This window comes from Ambystoma mexicanum, chromosome 1q, assembly GCF_040938575.1.
Source record: "Ambystoma mexicanum isolate Mex_15411 chromosome 1q, UKY_AmexF1_1, whole genome shotgun sequence".
Taxonomy (NCBI): domain Eukaryota; kingdom Metazoa; phylum Chordata; class Amphibia; order Caudata; family Ambystomatidae; genus Ambystoma; species Ambystoma mexicanum.
The window spans coordinates 103,736,273-103,754,883 of record NC_090922.1 but is presented as its reverse complement, the minus strand read 5'-3'; the positions used below and the strand labels follow the sequence as shown (position 1 = coordinate 103,754,883).

At 44.4% G+C, this 18,611-nt stretch overlaps 1 protein-coding gene across 2 annotated transcripts in view; it reads left to right on the top strand.

Annotated features, from left to right (window-relative positions):
- The window catches only part of CTU2 (cytosolic thiouridylase subunit 2), a 773,185-nt gene that overhangs the window by 222,124 nt on the left and 532,450 nt on the right, over nt 1-18,611 (top strand). For both annotated transcript variants that reach the window (XM_069635914.1, XM_069635904.1), the window contains exon 5: nt 809-869. In XM_069635914.1, the coding sequence (XP_069492015.1) occupies nt 809-869 (61 nt within the window). The remainder of the gene's footprint in view (nt 1-808; nt 870-18,611) is intronic.

Genomic DNA, 18,611 nt, shown 5'->3' with positions numbered 1-18,611 from the left:
TTGCCAGGGCAGGGGTCAGGACTTTTGAGCCCATTTAAATCCAGTAAATGTTTTTTGGTTTAATTTTTTGGGAATTCAAGTGGACGCCTTTGCGTGTGTTAAAAAGGCACCCAGTTGAAACCAAATGTTCTGGTACATGTGTCTTATTAGTCCCTACTCGGCTTTGGGACAGTGGGCCTCATTGCGAGGTTGCTGGTAGGCCGCCGGTAGTACTGGTGATACCTCACCTTACCGTTTCTACTGCCTGACATCCTGGTGCTACTGGGATACAGGCAGCAGAGGAACGGTAAGTTCCCATTCCTGTGGAGTCCCATAGGACCAGACAGGAATTGGGAACCCTGAAACTCTGGCACCATTAGTAACGGTGTCAGTGCTTAAGTGAAAAACCTGCCAGTAGGGGCCTGAACTACCAGCAGGTCACGCCGGCCGGTAGTTCACAGCCCCTACCGGCAGACTCGAAGTGAGCCGATCCGGAAAGGCTGCCAGTAAGGTTCTTACCGGCACCTTTATTTCCAGACCGGCTCACTTGTATTGAGGCCCATTGTATCCAAAAAGAATGGACGTGGATAGAAACGCTATAAAGTGTTGTTGCAAAGGAAAAGTACACAAATGTTCACTGTGTGTAACCATTAGCTCCCTTTCTTCAAGTGTCATTTTATTTGAGCACCCCGATCTCATAATAGAAATTGATCATGTATGCCTGCTGTTTTATATTTGATATATTTTTAAACCTATGTTTGCTACTTGCCAGATTGACCGCACTTTAAATCAACTCCATCTGACATATTTCACTTGTTTTTCTTCGTAGGGTTTGAGTCGTGCAGCCTCCAAAAAGCTACGCTTTGCTCCTGGAATTGTCCACGTGGATGGTAAGACTTATTTGTTCCCTCTTCTCTGTGCCTTCCCTTGCTCGTATTAAACTTAATTTCGAAAGTCAGAGAAAGTCAGGGACCCTTCACACCTCTAGCAATCTAGTGTTTGGGGAAAAACGAATCGTGAGAACTAGCTAGTCTGATGTTTGCTTGATAACGTGCTGCTAACATTTAAATTGAACCATCTAGCTGCTGTCATTTCGTATTTGTAGAGCCCTAAACTATCATTATAATAGTGTGTTAGCACTATGAGCAGTGCATATTTTTGTCTGACCTTGCATAGCACAATGATAGTGGTTGATACACATTACAATATTCCATGCACTGGATTACGGTTTCTCCAGGAAGCATTTGGCTACCAGAATGAGTTGGTTGGCGTAGCCTAAACAGTCTATGTTCACTAAGCACATGGACATGCAAAGATGCTGGTATCCTGTAATATTGGTACATTTGCAGCCACCGTTGAACGCAAATACAAAACAAAGATATGCAGTGTTTCAGAACTACTACTTGTCAGTCCAGCCCCCCACACCCTCACCCGAACCCCATACTTCTGTAGCTTTCCTTGGAAAGCAAGACTCATTTTTTAAAAAGAAAGCACACCATGAATGGACAGGGACTGACTATATACCAAATCTGTATACCTCAGTCCTTTAATTCCACTTGTGATCTTTATATGCATACTTGTCAGACCCTTTTTTCTTTTCTCTTCGCACAAATGACGTCTTAATGAAGACAAAGGTTGCACCTGCCCCCACACTTCCTCCCCGAGTAGGGCCTCTCCTGGCTTCCTGTTTACAAGCCTGTACACATTTTACAAAACATAAATAACACCTGATATAATGTGCTGCTGACATTCTGTTTGTCGACAGCTGAGTTCCGATTTCATCTATGAATCCTGTAATGCTTTCTGTGTTCACTATAGTACATAAAGTTTGTGTGTTAACCATAGCAAAACGTGTATCATTTTCAGCTTTCTTGGTGAATATATCGATCACATGCAATAACCAAAGTTGAAATTCATATTGATCTAAGCTTGTTTGCCTTGATGGCTATGCACACAGCTCAGTGTGTTATGCATTTTTTTTGCAGAGATCTGTGTTCATGTGCCAGATCATAGTTCCGAAATTTTGCAACGCTGATTCTCCTTTCCTCAATCTGAGGTTTATAAACTTGAGTATATAAACAGTGAAAGTATCACCTATTTTGCTATAAAACAATGCTTGCACTAGTAAGTACGTGTTATTCCTTAAAATATTATCATTACAGCACTCTGTCCTCCCCAAATGAGAGTTGTAAAAACTGGGCAGCGACCCGCAATGAAAAGCATAATGCATAAATCGGGAAAGGTGATTAGGTAGCCATATCAAGACAGCAAAGCCAAAATGTGAAAGCTCATATCCTGGCCTTTTCGCTGGAAAATACTGTGATCCTGCATAGGTAATTGTATCTCAATTTACAGTATTTTGTGTCTTTGGTGAATAGGTTTGTCTTTACACAATGAAATGTCATTGTTTAGCCAATTTCAAAAGAGCTTTCTGATGAATAATGCACCAGAACTGGGGACGCCAATGATGTAGTGAATACTACCGCAAACTAAACATTATTAGTTCTAGAATCAATGTGTCATAGTAAAAAAAAATCTTCATATGCATCTTTTTATTTGTGTGATCTTTGTGATTTTCATCAGCAGAGACCAATGCCAAAGCATTTTGAAGCAAGTGGTCCATCTTCAGGGCTGGCTCTATCAATAACATATAATACAAATGATATTCAATTACAGACCCTAGAATATCAAAGCAAAAGCTTAATTATCATCTATAAATATACATTGCTGACGAATGCCTCATTCCTACTTGTTCTTCTAGCTCCAAAAACTCTGGCCGGAGAGTATACCAGGGAAGGTATAGTCCGGGTAGACCGCCAGGTTTGCTGCCGCTCTTCGTATCGTGCCACCTTGCCTTGAGTAGGATAATATCTTCTCCATGTCCTTGTCATTTAGGACTTTTGCCATTATAGGTCGTGGAGGGACCACTGGCGGCGGTTTTCTGATGAGGGCCCTATGTGTCCTTTCTATCGTGAAGCCTTGAGAGGTTCCCAGGTCCGATGTCTTGCAGGAACATATTATCCACATAAGATGTGGGGTATGTTCCTTTGTCTCCTTCTGCTAGGCCTACAATACGGACGTCATTTCTACGGGCTCTCCCTTCAGCGTCCTCTGCCCTGCTTTTCAGTAGACAGACCTTTTGCTGCAAAATGTGGACCTGTGCATGATTTTCCTGGGTCATTGCAATGTTGTCCGCCAGTTGCTTTTCCAAGTTTGTGGTCCTTTCGGATAATTTCCGGACATCTTGACGTAGCAGACCCACATCAACTATGACGGCATCTATCTTTGCGCCTAATGAAGCTTTCAATTCTGCAGTAGCCAACAGGATTTGGTTGTTCGTCTCTCCCGTCTCCTTTGCTTCATCTTGTGTAACCGCCATATTGTAAGCGGGCACTTGCGACTGGGTTTGGCGTAACTGTCTATTGTTTGATTGCCCTTTGGTTTGGCCACCTTAGGAGGCTTTCAGCTTGCTTGTATACTGCAATGTTATGTTCAGAGCTTAAGTATTCCAATAGTGTTGCCGGCAAGTAGTGTGCTGGGTCTGACGTGTAGCTTTGCATGTCACTTGACTTCTGCCATGGCTTCACTTATATTCCTCTTATATTGGCTGGGACGATGTAGGGAGGGGTCTCCTGGTGCGTGGGCTTTCCGGTGGGATACTTTTCTATGCGATCCCAACGTCCCAGTGTCCTCTGGGTAGGCCAGACCAGTGAGTGCTTTTCCTTAGCCGTGTTTCCCGGGCCTACCACTCCTTGATGTTAATCTGGAGTGCCTAGGCTCTTCCTCTGTGGTTTCCTTTTCTTTGACTGCGGGGGGAAACAGGATGTGTCTGCGGATCGAGCCTTGAACATTTTGCGAGATTTACTGATTTTCGTTATTGGAACTTTCTGTACTTGTGCGGCGTATGTATGGGTGACCTGCCGGGAGCTCCTGTGCCTCTCTGCGCTGATTTGTGGGGGCCTTGGAAAACTTAGTATGGCTCTGCGTGGGTGCGCTATGTGCCGACTATGCGCCGAATGTTCTTGTGGTGCGCTGTTGGCTCACCTCTGCTTACTTGGTTTGTGGCCGGGCTTGCATCCGCCAGGTTTCTGCTTTCCAGAATACGCTTGCTGCAGGTGTTTCTCGTTGCCCTCTGCTATTCTGGTTTGGAATCAGACTGCAACACAGACACGCCGCCATTTTGGCTTCGCTCCGACGAGTCACGTAGGAAATCTTGTGGGATGTCGCACAGCAGATTCGCTGGAGGGGGCCGTCCCACAAGCAAGGAGCTTACTCCGCCAGAGTTTGGATAAGTTTCATTTTAATTTGAAGTTGAATCGAAGTGGCAAGTCTATTTCAACGGATAGTGTTGGATCAGGCAGGAGCTCTTTGAGAAGCCGTCTCACACCATGGCTGCTGGCCTCACCTCCCCAGTTAATGGTATTAGTATCACTAGTGTGACAACCTGATAGTTCGAATCCACGTGATTTGACTGAAGCCTAAATTATCGCGGCTGAAATGACCGAAACCAAAGTCTCTCTCTCTCTCTCTCTCTCTCTCTCTCTCTCTCACACACACACACACACTCACCCCCCGTCCCCCCCTCTGCACACCCTCACCCCCACCATAAACTAAACCAACTTACCTTCATCTTCACGCTGGTTCCCTGCAGCGCCAGTTCCCTTTCACTTCTGTGAAAGGGAACCAGCGCTGCAGGGTCCTTTTATTCTTCTTTTTTTTTTTAACCGAAGGCTGCGGGATGTCCCCCCCGCAGCCTCCGCTCACTATACCATAAAGTATAGTATGCAGGGGACACCCCCGCAGCCCCTGTTTTTTTTTGTTTTATGCTACCACCAAAGTTTCAAACTTTTGGTGTTCGATCCTTTGGTGGTAGCATTTTTAGAACATTTGGTCATTTCGACCTTTTGTTTTCGGTCATTTCTACCTAAACCGATAGTTCTATTATGACCTGGGTGTCATCAGCGCATAATTAGTGAATTGGAGATCCAAGGTCTTCAAGGAGAGTAAGGAGGGGCATGGTATATACGATGAACAAAGGGGCAATACATGAGCCCTGTGGTACAAGTGTAGCTTGCATTATCCACTGCTACTCGTGCATATCTGGGGCCCAAAAAAGAATTGATCCATTGGGAGGCCAATGGAGAGCACTGTGCCTGGTCCACCAATCTTTTGACAAGTCGAGTATGATCGATCAGGTCAAACGCCGCGGACAGGTCCAACAGCATGAGAAGTGCTGGTTTGCCTTTGTCCATGATGCCGGCAATGGTTGACTTAAGGTCGAGAGCGCCGTTTCAGTGCCATGTTTGGCCCTGAATACCGATTGCTTTGGGTTATGGAGCGTGTTCCTTTCTAGATGGTCCTGCAGTTGTAAATCAGCAACCCAATCCAGGATCTTTCGTATGAAGGGCACATCTGTAATTGGCCAGTAATTTTTGGGATTGTAAGTATCCATGGTGCTCTTTTTTAAGAGGGGCGTCGGCCATGATTCTTTAAGATCCCTGGGTACATTAGCTCCCTCAAAGGACATGTTGACAAGGCGAGTCACCCAGGGTGCCAGTGTTTTGATACAGTCTTTGAAAAGGCTAGATGGACAGCAGTCACCTAGGTAAGATGTGGGTTTCATATTAGCCACCATTTCATAAGTTTGATCCCCAGAGGAGGGTTTAAATTGAAAGGGCATCCGCACAGAGCCTTTCTGAGGAGATTGTGTTAATACATTCAGTGCGTTAGTCTGACCCAAGATGGTAGATGAAATTAGGTTGATTTGTGAATCGATGGATTTTTTTTTATGCCCTGAAGTTTTTAAACTAGGTTTGCTGTGTATTAACAGACACCAATCTGCATCCTTCTGTACAATGGAGGCCGCTTGGGACTTGCCTACAAACTCTTCCAGAATTGCAAACCGTTCACATGAGTTTGATTTGGCAGATTACATTCTGGTGTTATAGCTATCAGACTTTGCAGACATGATAGCTTGTTTAAGGCTGGCTACTGAATTTTTATAGGCAGTAAGATGCAGGGAGGTGTTTTTTTCTCTCCATTCTCTCTTAGCTTTACGTTTGTCACGACGTAGGCTGTTGGAGTCATCAAACCAGGAGGCTGTAGTGGTTTTTGTTTTTACTAGATGAGATTTCTTGGGTGAAAGGGCATCAAAAGCATGATTGAGTGTACTAGTAAGCTGGCTTGCCAGGTCATCAGTGTGCAGAGGTATCAATTTGCGTGGTAAGTGAGAGGAAAGCAAGTGAGGTGTCATTTAAAAGAAAATGTATTGTGAAAGCGTATTGTCGAGGATGCTTTTTTTGCAAAGTAAAAAAACAGGGGGGGGGGGACAAAACTACAGGTCATTTGATGGTGATCTGACCAGGGACACTGAATGACGTCCATGTCGGATATAGTAACACAATGAGTCAAAACCCAATCTAGGGTATGGCCAGCTTTATGTGTAGGTGTTGATTGATTGATTTATTTATTTATATAGCACTTTATACCAAGGCGCTGTACAGTGGAACAACAAAATACAAAATAACAACAACATTTAACAATGAGAGCAAAATTTACATCATGAATCATTCAACAAAACAGTGCAAAAAGCAATTAACGTAGGTGGGGGGGTGGAAAGGGGAGAGGGAAGAGGTGGGGGGAAGTAGGAGATGGACAGGGCGAGGGAGAATGGAAGGGAAAAGAGAGGATTAGGAGAGGGGAGAGAGGAATCAGATGAGGGTAAGAAGAGGGGAGAGTGGGGGGAATTGAAGAGGGCAGAGGCGAAGTTTTCAAGGAGGAGAATGGAGGAGGAGAGATTTAAGGGAAGTGCGAAATGAGGTGAAAGTTGTGGTAGAGCGGATTGTAAGAGGGAGCGAGTTCCAATGCAGGGGTGCAAGGAGTTGGAATGAGCAGAAACGGGAGGAAGCGCAAGGGGAAGGAGGAACAGTGAGAAGGAAATGGTCAGCGGAGCGAAGGGAGCGGGAGGGGGAGTAGAAGGAGAGGAGGGAGGAGAGATAAGGAGGAGCAAGACCATGGAGGGATTTGAAGACAAGGCAGAGAAAGTAGAGCTTTAGTTGTGAGTGGAAAGGTAGCCAGCCAAGGTGAGAGAGCGAGGAAGAGATGGAGTCACGGGAGGTAAGGAGACAAAGGGTACGGACAGCAGAGTGGCATATGGATTTTAGAGGGGTAAGCTGAGATGCGGGAAGTCCAAAGATTAGAGAGGAGCAGTAGAAGAGGCGGGAAAAGATGAGAGAGGAAATTAGGAGTTTGGTGGCGTGGAATGTGAGGGAGGGACGGATTTTGCGTCTATTGTAGAGGTGGTATCGGCAGGAGCGGGAGGTGAGTGAAATGTGTTGTGAGAAGGTGAGAGAGGAGTCAAAGAGAACGCCTAGATTAGTGATCGAAGAGTTGCTAACAGAGAAACTGCATTGTTGTCATTGGTATTATTGGCCCAGGGATTGAAATCTCCAAGCACGAGTACTGGGGTGTTAGCCGTGGTCATTTTATTAATTAGATTGATAAATTGTTCGTCGAAGTCGGGCGTATCAGAAGGTGGGCGATAATTGCAAGTAATTGCCATGTAGCTTAATCTTGGCCAGTGGACTTTCACAGCCATCCAAGGCATCATGGGGGTTGAGGTGCAGATTTGGGTGATTAGAGGCAAGTATAGCTACTCCTCCACCTCTACATACCAGACGGTCTGCTCTAAATATAGAGTACCCGGAAGGTAGTGCTTTAGTGGCTGAACTTGATGTATCTGTAGTAAGCCAGGACTCAGTGATGGCCATCAAGTCGCATCCTGTTTCGGTAATAACATCTGAAAACTCAACACCATGCTTTAACAATGAGTGGGTGGTAAGGAGTGAGAATCAAATTTTAATAGTTGAGAGATATTCCTCAACTGGTATGCTGGACTGTATGATGTGTGAACGGCAACAGTGTTGAGGGAGCGCATGAGTCACCAGGAGGTGAACCAGCGGGGGAAGGGAGAAACAACAAATAAAAATAAATGAAAAGGAATACTGAATAATAGAAACAGAGGTAGAGGCCAACCAAAGTCACATAAAGGAGGTTTAGGGACAATGGACAACATTCCGGGCCTGCCTTTATTCCTGCAAACCCCTGGCGGACCATTGATTGAAGTGGCAGGAACGGAAGGAAGGTTTCCTGCGTTACCTTCATGGAGTGTTTGGGGCAAATTTTGTGGCGGATAGAAATGACTAACCATTATATCATTGTTTGGGGCATGAGGGGCAACCAATATTTAGAAGATTGACAGAACCTTCGGATGCAGAGGGAAAAGGATTGAACGCATTTGAAGTAAGCATTGCCAAATTGGATAAACATTTTATTGTTAAGGAAAACAAGATTTTAGCCAGATATCACTTTGTCACTAGGGAACAACAGAAGGATGAATCTATTGAAGAGTTTATTACAGCGCTACAGGGTTTAGCCATCAAGTGAGAATTCGAACCTTGCAGGGAAGAGCATTTGAGGGAGCTGCTGATAATGAGTGTTTCGCACAACATATTCTGTCGAGTGTGTGGGAGGAAAGGGCACTTAGAAAGGTGCTGTAGGCAACGGACAAAATACAGAAAAGTGAAATCAGTTCATGATGCAACATCATTGTTGAATGGGATGTCTTATGATCCCAAAGATGAAGTGTGTATGGTGGATGCAAGCACAAGGAGAGCAAAACTGCATGCAGTGATTGAGGTGAATGACATGGTGGTCAGGTTATTAATTGATAGCAGGGCGTGAGAACATGGAAGGGTAGTTTTGGGTGATCTATGGGAGAAGTCGGTGGACCATGTTTATGGGCAAGTTCTCATTGACATTGTGGGGGAGTTTGAAGCACATTTCAAATTTAAGGAGTGTAGTGCAGTAGGTCTGGTAAGAGTAACAAGGAAAGGCTGGAACTTGCAGTCTTGGGACTCTGATGAATCCTGCGGAGTCCTCACAGAATCCCTGCCTAAAGTCTCCTTTAGCTCGGAAAGGGAGCCGCTACCTGATCCTAACCCTGGGGGCGGTATTAGCCGGGTGGATCACCTGAAAGGAGAAGGCTGCCAAGGGAATAGGATGACTCTGTTAGGGGAAACACAGTATTCATTTTCTTCAGAGGGTGAGATTTCCATAATACCGAAATACTTAATGGCTTGTTGCCAGAGTAAGGCTTCCCTTCCCAAAATTACCCAAGTTGTTAGTAGTGAAAACCCTTATGGTCTTGATGGGAATGGTTTATGTAAGGATCAATGCCTTAGTACCATTGCTTCTGATAATTATGATTCCCCCTTGGGTTTGAACTATGAAGTATAGAACCAACCATGAATCCCTCTAAACCCCTCCCCTAAATGTGTATTATATAAACTGAGGGAATCAAATAAGGTTAAACTTGAAGCCTTTGATATAAAAAGAAACCAAAACATTAGGGACTTCAGGTCCCATAACGCTTTAGGTACTGGGATGATGACGAGGGGCTAAGAGGTACAGAACTGCAGTGTGCAGTCTAGTGGTTCTAATGACCCACACCTGAGCAGGACATATGACTATTTAAAGTCCCTTCAGGTGCAGGCCATTAGAAGTAGTAGTAGTAACCAGCATCAGTAGGTGCAGACAAGGCAGAGAAATAGACACCAGAGACGCTGCTATGTTTTCAGCGGCTGACGGTGCAGAGAGAGTCGTAGAAGTCGGAGACCTGAAGTGCCGAGGCCACGCAGCGGGAAGCACTGCTAAACTCATAGACCTAGAGTCCTTTAAGACGAGGTAGCAATACTTAGAGGTGGATGGGGATGCAGAAGTTACTCAAACATCACTAATCAAAACGACTCAGGAAGTTGGCCGAACTGCGTTCTGTTTTAATGTCAATTATCTAAAACAGGGAGTACAACTACAAAGCACGATCTCAACACAATTTAGAAAACAGAAATAGCTTCTATATCAAAAAATCGTTATCACTGATGTCACTCTACGTGGCAAACTTCAAATACTTGTCTGGGAAAGTGATTGGCTCTCAATGAACATGTAAGTATACGTTCTATATAGCCGGGAGTTGTGATTGAGTGTTTGTCAGGTGGGCAATTAAGCTTAGCCCAAGTGAAAGGTCATCTTCGTTGTCACTAAACACACGACGATTCATTGCTTATACAAACTATAGGGCTCCTTAATATGTGGCCCTCTACAATTGGTTTGGCACACTCGTACCCTTCTGGAATATTCCCCACGCTATCAGCACGCAGGCTACCATCCCAAGTGCATGGAGGGTTGGCGTGGTCTTGCCTCCCCACCAATTAGCGCAACATCTATCATCGCTCCTACAGTCTGCCAGTCAATTAAGGCTTTGAAATTGGCCTTGCACTAGCTGTCTGCGCCTGAGAAATAAAGCGAGTGTGGCATTGCTGTCTCCTGGTTTCGGTGTAGCTTGACCCAAGCTATTTGGCTCAACCATGTGACTGGAGCCTTTTGCAGCATTTAATACTATTAAATGATGAACTCTTGACGCCTTTCAACACCTCCGTGCAGTAGGAGCCTTTATTCAAAAAGGCAAGTGTTGTACTTGAGCATGCGTAGATTCTCTGTTGTAACTGTTAGATCCACACCGTGGAACCTTTTGAGTCCACACCAGCGCGCTCTAAAAATAGAAAGGCTAGGAGGGTTGTGAAATACATGAGTCTCGGCGCACACGTTGGTCCGAGTACGGATGCAGAGAATCTATGCATGCTCAAATACAACACTTGCCTTTTTGAATAAAGGCTCCTACTGCATGTAGGTGTTGAAAGAAATCAAATTGTGGGTGGAACAACTCTCCTCTAATCGAAATCTGAAATTGCCTGGCTATTTGTGAGCCACTTGTCCATTGAAATTACAAATTGCACGGGCTACAATTGAACCAGTGCCTACTCATGCCTATATTAAATATATATGCATATGTGTATTGGGGTATACATAAGTATTAATACCATACTGAAGAAATTTACATGTCCTGAAGGCCATAAAATCAAGGGTTCAAGAAGCACTAGAGATAGTGCCCAATCTTACCTAAGGGCCGAAACATGTCGACTACAGTTAAGACTAGAGAACAACTGAAGTCTACCATCTAACAGCTACAATTTAATGTAGTCGTTTGTATTTATGACAACGAACCCCATTACAGATAAAGCTCGGTTTTTTAAGATAATGTGTTGAAAATGTATGTATTGTTTTAAGGTTTTTGATATTGAATACAAATTTGGCGATGAAATACAGATAAGAGTGGTTCATGAGAAATGTGGTTTTATAATCATGTCTAAAAAAAGTTTGTGTAGTAAACTTGTGTTTGAGTTGAAGGAGAAATTGATGTCCTTTGTGTTGTAGTAGAGCACATCACCTAACCTGACCTTTATAGGCATAGAGAGGGGTAATCCTTTTCTCACTTTTGCTATATTTGGTCCTTTACTATATGTATACATTGGTGCCTTGTTGCAACCTAATTCACTAGGTAGCCAGCCGTTATGATTACTTTACCCTACTTGCGTTGCTGCATCTGTACAGGTGTAAAATTACTTGCCATTTTCTTCAGTGCTTCTTTACACAAGCATCTTCATTTCGATCCTGAAATGTTGCTTTCTCCTTGATACTTCAACTTTCTTCTGGCACCCCAGCCAGAAAGGCACCATTTTTTTGTGCATTCATATAGGGTTTTCTCAATCGGTACCTTGTCTCGAAGGTTCTTTGTGGTATAGGCATTCTTACGGGTACTGCTCGTGTAGCCATTTCCGGTTTCCAACATATAGGCAACATGGGGGCTGACCTTTTGATGGGGGTACTTGGCTCCACCTCTACACTGCTATGAGAGACTGTGGGAGAGAGAAGCTTTCCTAATCCTATGCCCTACTCCAGTGGCTTACGAGTACCGGAGTACGTGAGACGCAAGACAGACTGCCTTTCAGAAAGGCATGCGCTGAAGGAGAGCATCCAGAGCTGTTAGAAGGTCAGGAGCCGACAAAAGAAGACATTGCAGCAGGTTATGCGAACGCACATGGATAGACCGGTGAGTTGGTCTTTGTTTGGTGACCCGGGGGCGCTCGGCAGTAGATCGCAAATATTTTGAATACTGAACTACTGAAAAAAAGCAATGTTGGTGTGATATTCATATTGAAAGAAAGAGAGAGGAGAACGTTCATAACTATCCTTGCCAAAGTAAAGAGGGGGCAAGATTTGAGCAAGACGACAACCAGCATTGCCTAAGCCAAAGGAGGGTAATTATAATTGAAAGGGGGAAATAGTTTTCCTAAAGAGAAGAACTGGAATAAGAGACATTACCAGCAGTTAACTGGTGTGAAAGTAGGAACTCAAAGGTGGCAGGAGAGACGCCCTCCTTGTAGAAAGTATCGGGGGGTAGAGGAACATAACCTGCATTGCATTTGGCAAACAAATCAGTGGAACCTAAAACATCAATGTGTATTCTGTAAGGAAGGCATGGTTTCAACAGTAAGACAGACACAAGTGACCACAGTTCAAGGGTGTTTATTGAACTTCAAAAAGGGTTTGAAAAACGCAAACCTAATCCTAAATCTACAGATGGGAGCAAGCTACAACCATCAAATAACGCAGTCCGCTTAGTGTCTTGTCAAAATAAAAGGGCCTATGCTAATAAACCTCTTGCCAATCCCTACCGCTAAATACAAATAGTGTGGGAAATAATGTTATGAAAAAGAAAGAAGTGTTCACAAAATGATATGCCAGGATGTTCAGGCCGTTGGCCTCCCTTCCCCACGTTTGCAGCACGGGACAAGGTGGTACACTCGATCTTGGCACAATCTCTGGCTTCTCTAGCACAAGGATACAGTACAAGACATAAGAATCGGGGCCTTCCGTGTCCAAGTCTCTTTTCCTTTCAAAGTCTCTATATTCAGAGGGCCTGATGTGACAAACAAATGATACGTTCTTTTCCTTTTCCAGATTATCACAAGTACTCAAGTTCTTAGGCGATTCGCTATTCACCTCGGATCTCCCTCAGCCGGGCTCAAATCCTTTCACCACAATGTTGGTACATTATCTATGCATCTAATTCTTCGTAGGGTATTCTTTCTCGGGTGACTCGCGGTTCACCCCAGATCCCACTCGGTCCGGCTCAGATTCCTTTTAACACAATGTTCATAACTTTACACAAACTTGCTTTAAACAAAAGCTTTGTAGGCTGATCTCCGTCCGGTGGACTAGGACCAACATTCTATATGCTTTCATCAACTATTGAAGACTTTCGAATGTGCACAGGGTTTTGTTTGACCCGTTGCAGGACCACTTTGTTTTCACAATTCTTTATCACTCTTCATATTTGCCACCTTTCAGCTGGATACCTAACAGAGATTTTCGAATGAGCACCCACGTGGTGCCAGACCACACTGTTCACAGCATCGTATCTTGGCTTCAAAGTGCAGTCACTCATCCACTGATTAATTGTGTTCGCGTTGCTTGCCACATACACTTCATACACTGTTCTCTTCTCTTTTCATTATACAATGTTCCCGCTTGCAACCTGGGCTTCAACACAGACCAGTCTATATCTGTGTCCTCAACTCACTGGCTGAGCTGATTTCACTGGCACTGCTTTGCTGTAGGAGCCAAGGATAGTACCGCAGCGGCACACAATACTCCCTGCCTTGACTATCGACACAAGAGAGCCCTGGGTACCTCCGACACACAATGCAGTGTTCTTCAGCTTCGATTCCTGGTTCTACGTTTCCTATTCTCGAAGATTCCTGAAAGTAACAGTCTTTCGTTGAAAAGGTCAAGAGTACTTCCCTCCGTGCAATCCTCTTTGGTTTTGCCGTCTTTCGCCTTGTTTTAAACTGCCATCTTGGAACCGCTGCTTCATCGTGTGCTTTGCCTTGCTCAGTATGCTTTCGTGCTACGCCTTTTATGCGTGTGGGGAAGTGTGATGGAAGCCAGGTGTGTGTTATGGTCAGGGATTGCCAGACCCTGCCTGACCATTATATTGGGACATGTCAGGTATACGGCTCTGTTGTTGGTCCGTTTCTCTCACAAAGAGCTGCTTGTGCGAAAGTGTTTGTGTTGTGAAAGGGGCCTGGGGGGTTGAGTTCCTAAGTATCTTACATAGTAGGATGGGGTAAAGGTGTTACAGGGAAGGGGATAATGCGTCTCGTCATCGAGTGTCCCACCTCCACTCCCTGAGGACCCCTCACCCAGGTGATCCTCCCGCACTGGTCCACCCCCAGGAACTGTGTCGAAAAGCGATGGCTGTGTCCTGCCCACCTGGATGACAGATCCCTGGGGATTAGCGGGTGAGACACCTTCAGGTTTCTCACAATTCTATTCTTACAGAAGAAGTTGGGAATGTCAATGTTGTTGAAAATCGAATACTTTTCTCAAGTTTGAAGTAAGCCTCGGTACAGAGTACTTTTAGTAGTGGTAGGGGTTATTATCCTGGCAGGCGAGCATACCAGGAAAGGGATTATTAGTGGTAGTCCTGGTAGGTTAGTGGACCAGGAGGAAGATATTGAAGTACTGCATTGTGGTGAAAGGTGGTGGGAAGAAAGTGGTAAGCCCACTACTGTGTTTATGTATAATGAACTGTGGTACAACCATCCTGTCAAAACATTGTTGATGACAAAGAAGAAATGTGAAAGTAGTTCTTCAAAGAGGATTTGTTTATATTGAAATATTGACTGGAAGCGAAGTGTGAAGACAAAGGGCCTCATCACGAGTCTGGCGGTAACCCTTAAATGTGGCGGTAGCGCTATTACTGCAAAATTTAAGGGTCCGCCAGATCATGGCTTTGACGGATTTCCCCCCAGCTCAAAACCGCAGCAAATGTGCAGATTTTCGGCGCGATTACAGCCGGTGGGAAATCCGGGAAATCCGCCGGCAGTAATAGCGCAAATTTTCCCCATTGGGCCCAATGGGGAATGAGGAATTCCCGAATGGGCCCAATGGGGAATGGGCAATAAATAACCCTTCCGCCAAACCCATGATCCGGCGCTAATAGTGTTTTGGTTTTGGCTTTGTGGAAACTTTGATCAATCATTTTGAACAGTGATAAATCGTGTCTAGCAATAAGACATTCTAAATGGCAAGTGAAAGATTCATGAAATGAAAGAAACTTTGCGTTGCCTTTGGAACAGAACATAGCTATTCAAATGAACTTTCTTGATTGGAACATTTGGTGTGGAAAATCCTGCATTTATCCTGGGGAAGGGGATCCGACCCTTGTTGCAAGGATACATGGTTATAAAGTTTTTCGCTGTCTCGCTTCCTGACAACACGAACCACGACTTGCTCGCCGAACCCACCAACTGACCAAGCTACCCAGCCCCACTGGCGCCCGGACTTGGGAGGACCAGACTACAGCTCTCCTAGAGCCCACTGCGATACTCAATTGGCCTTGAAAAAGACTTGGGTTGAAACGCGCGTCGGCTGTGTGCACTCAATTCTGTTGAATAATTGGCAATCATTGCCACATAGATGCTGTTTTGGTTGTGATAAACCAACAAAATAAAAAAATCACTTGCACCAATAACTAAAAACCACTGGCAAAACTGCAGCCTCTTGGACTAATTAATCTAACCAGCGCCCACACTGATCCATTGGTTTGTCATCCCCACCAATGGTTATAAAGTTTGTTTGAATATAACTGTTATTTTGTTGAACTTGTTTGGCCATATGATACCTGTCTGATTTTATTCTATGTATTCTATGTATAAGTGTTGGGGACAGATTCCTTGTATTAGTGTTTTCCTTAGTCTTAGTTTAATGGGTAGGGAAATCCTCTTAGGTTATGGAAAGGGAGGCATTTATCGCACCCTTATTATTTAATAAAATGTCTACTTGTGAAAAACCTCTTATCTACCTCGCATTTCTGACCCCTCACAGGACACACACACAGATTTGGGTATTAAGCTAGATCTGGACCATCCAGCTCAAGTACTGGTAGTAGAAAAGGAAAGGAGGAGTGGCAGACAAATGAGATAAAGGAATGGTATCCTGGCGTGTTTGAGGAAACCATTGGATTCTTGAATGATTTCGTACATTGTATCAAGTTTGAGGCAGGTGCTGTATGGGTGAGGGCTAAGGCAAGGACAATTTCTTTAGCTTTGAGGTTGAAGATAGAAGGCGAACTCAAGCACCTGTTGAGTGAAAGGATTTTTGAGGAAGTGGGTGGTGAGACTTTGTATTGCCCCAAGAGCTCTCAATAAGAGTGTCATACTGCTACCAAAGATTAGGGAATTGCTTTTGGACATTTCTGGTGCCAGTATGTTTTCCACGATAGAATTTAGGGCAGCATATCACCAGGTTCAATTGCATCAGACATCGGTGGATTTGGTGACATTCATAAGACCGTTCGGTTGATATAGGTGCAAGAGGATGCCTTTTGGTTTGATTTCTGCTTCGAGTATTTTACAGAGGGTGATGAATAAGTTGTTTGGTGGCATAGATGGGGTACACTGCTACCAGTATGATATATTGGTGTGGGGGAAGAATCAAAAGGAGCATGAGAGGTTGAATGTTTTTAAAATGTTGTGCGAGGCAGGTCTGACAATATCGCTGGAGAAGTGTACATTCCAGATGAGCAAGGTGCATTGCCTGGGGCATGAGCTATCAGAACAAGGTATGCAACCAAAGCTAGATACTGTGGAAGCCATAATGAGGATGAAGGCTCCCAGCTGTAAAAGTGAGGTGTTGTAATTTTTGGGATTGATAGAAAAGTATGGGAAATTTGGTTTAAAAAAAAAAAAGCGCATGAGGGCTTTGATTAGGCAGCATGTGAGGTTTGTTTGGAATTGGGGATGTGTGAGAGAGGTCTGAGAAATAAAGAGTTTGGTGGAGGCTCCAGTGTTAAATAATTTTAAAGATGAACTGGAAGTATATTTGTAAACATATGCTAGTGAAAATGGACTTGGGTGTGTTCTGATGCAGTAGGAGTGGGGTGAGACGCAGGCAGTGGTGTTTGCGTCGCATACTCTGAAGGATGCAGAGAAAAGATATTCAGTGGTGTAAAGAGAAGCGTTGGCTTGTGTTTGGGGAGTAGAGAAATTCAAGAATTATTTATGGGGAAGGGCGCCTTTTATTGTGCCGGATCACAAGCCTCTAGTGGCGATTTTCAGTAGGAAAAGGACTGGAAGCGATCTGAGGAGAATAATCCGGTGGATAACTGGAATGTAAGGCCTGAACTTTGAAGTGGAGTATATTAAAGGAGAGCGTAATATACTGGCAGATGCATTATCCAGGAATGCTGTTGAAGAGGCTGTTGTGGTAGAGGAAGGGCAGGACCAAGTAAAGAATGAGATCGAAAAATGAAATATTCACACATTCGAGGTAGTGAGGGAGAATGATTGGATTGACTGTTGTGAGAAAGGTGAGATATACAAAATAAAGTTGTGGAATTGTGCAAAGAGGTTGGCTGCATGATGAAATGGGATAGGAATTCAATGCACTCCAGAGGATAAAGCATGAATTAGGCACGGAAAAGAGGATGCTGTTCAGAGGGTATCGCGCAGTGGTGGCATTTGGGTATTTGTCAGACGAAAGGGCTGACCAAGCAGGACTATTGTTGCCCAGGGTTGCATGTAGATGTGGAGCAATAATTTAAGCAATGTGAGGGGTGTCGAAACAGTGACAATGTATTTTACCATTGGGTGCCGCCAATGAAGTTGGCGGAGGTGCATAGCTCGGTTTGGGATGTGGTGGCACTCTACATTCGAGGTCCTCTAGAGATAGCTATGTGATTGTGGCGGTTGACATGTCTAAACGGCATGAGATGTGTTTGGCAAGGGAGATCAGCGCAAGGAGAGTGGTACAGTTGCTGGAATCGATATTTTGGAGAGGGGGTTTCTTCGAAAGCTAATTTTGGACAATGAGCCACAGTTTGTAGCAAGGGAATGAGAATGGTGTGCAACAAACAAAAACCGTATTGTATAACCTAAAGGGAAATGCTACTGTGGAAAGATTTAATAGAATCCTTATGGATACCATCAGGATAATGATGGTCAAAGGTGGGGGATTGGGTACGCTCTGTAATGGAGATTTCCAATACCGATTGGCGCCTGGCTCATCATACCACTGCAGTCTCGTCTTTTGAAGTGCTTTGAAGAAGGAAGCTTGACAAGAGATTGAATCCAGGGTGGCTGAAAAAATACAGTGTGGGTGAAGTGGATGTACAAAATGAAGATGTGAATTAAGGAGAGTTTACGAAAAAGCTAAATAAAAGGTACAGTAGAATGAAGGATGAATTGTGTTTGTGATGTGCTCATGCCAAGGGGGCGGTAGTGAGAGTGAAATTGGGCAGACATGTAAACAAAGGGAGTTCAATGTTTTCAAAGCCTTGTGTAGGCAAAGAAGATTTAGGGAATTCTGTGAGATTGGAGAATGGTGAGATATGGAACCAAGAAAGGGTGGCTCTGATGCCAGTAAGTGGTGGTGTAGGAAGGTTTGGAGTAGATGTGTAGTGGACATACAACCTATCAGTGGCAACAATAATAAGCGACGGTGGTGTGCGGTTTATATTAGACACATTAGAATGTGTATGCAGCTCAAGAATGTAGAGTCAGAAGGGAGCCTGGAGTGTGTAATGCAAGAGGAGACGGTTCTGCTTTGAAAAGGAGAAGGGTTGAGAGGGATGGAAGAGCAGCTGAAGGAACTGGGGATGCTGTACTTGA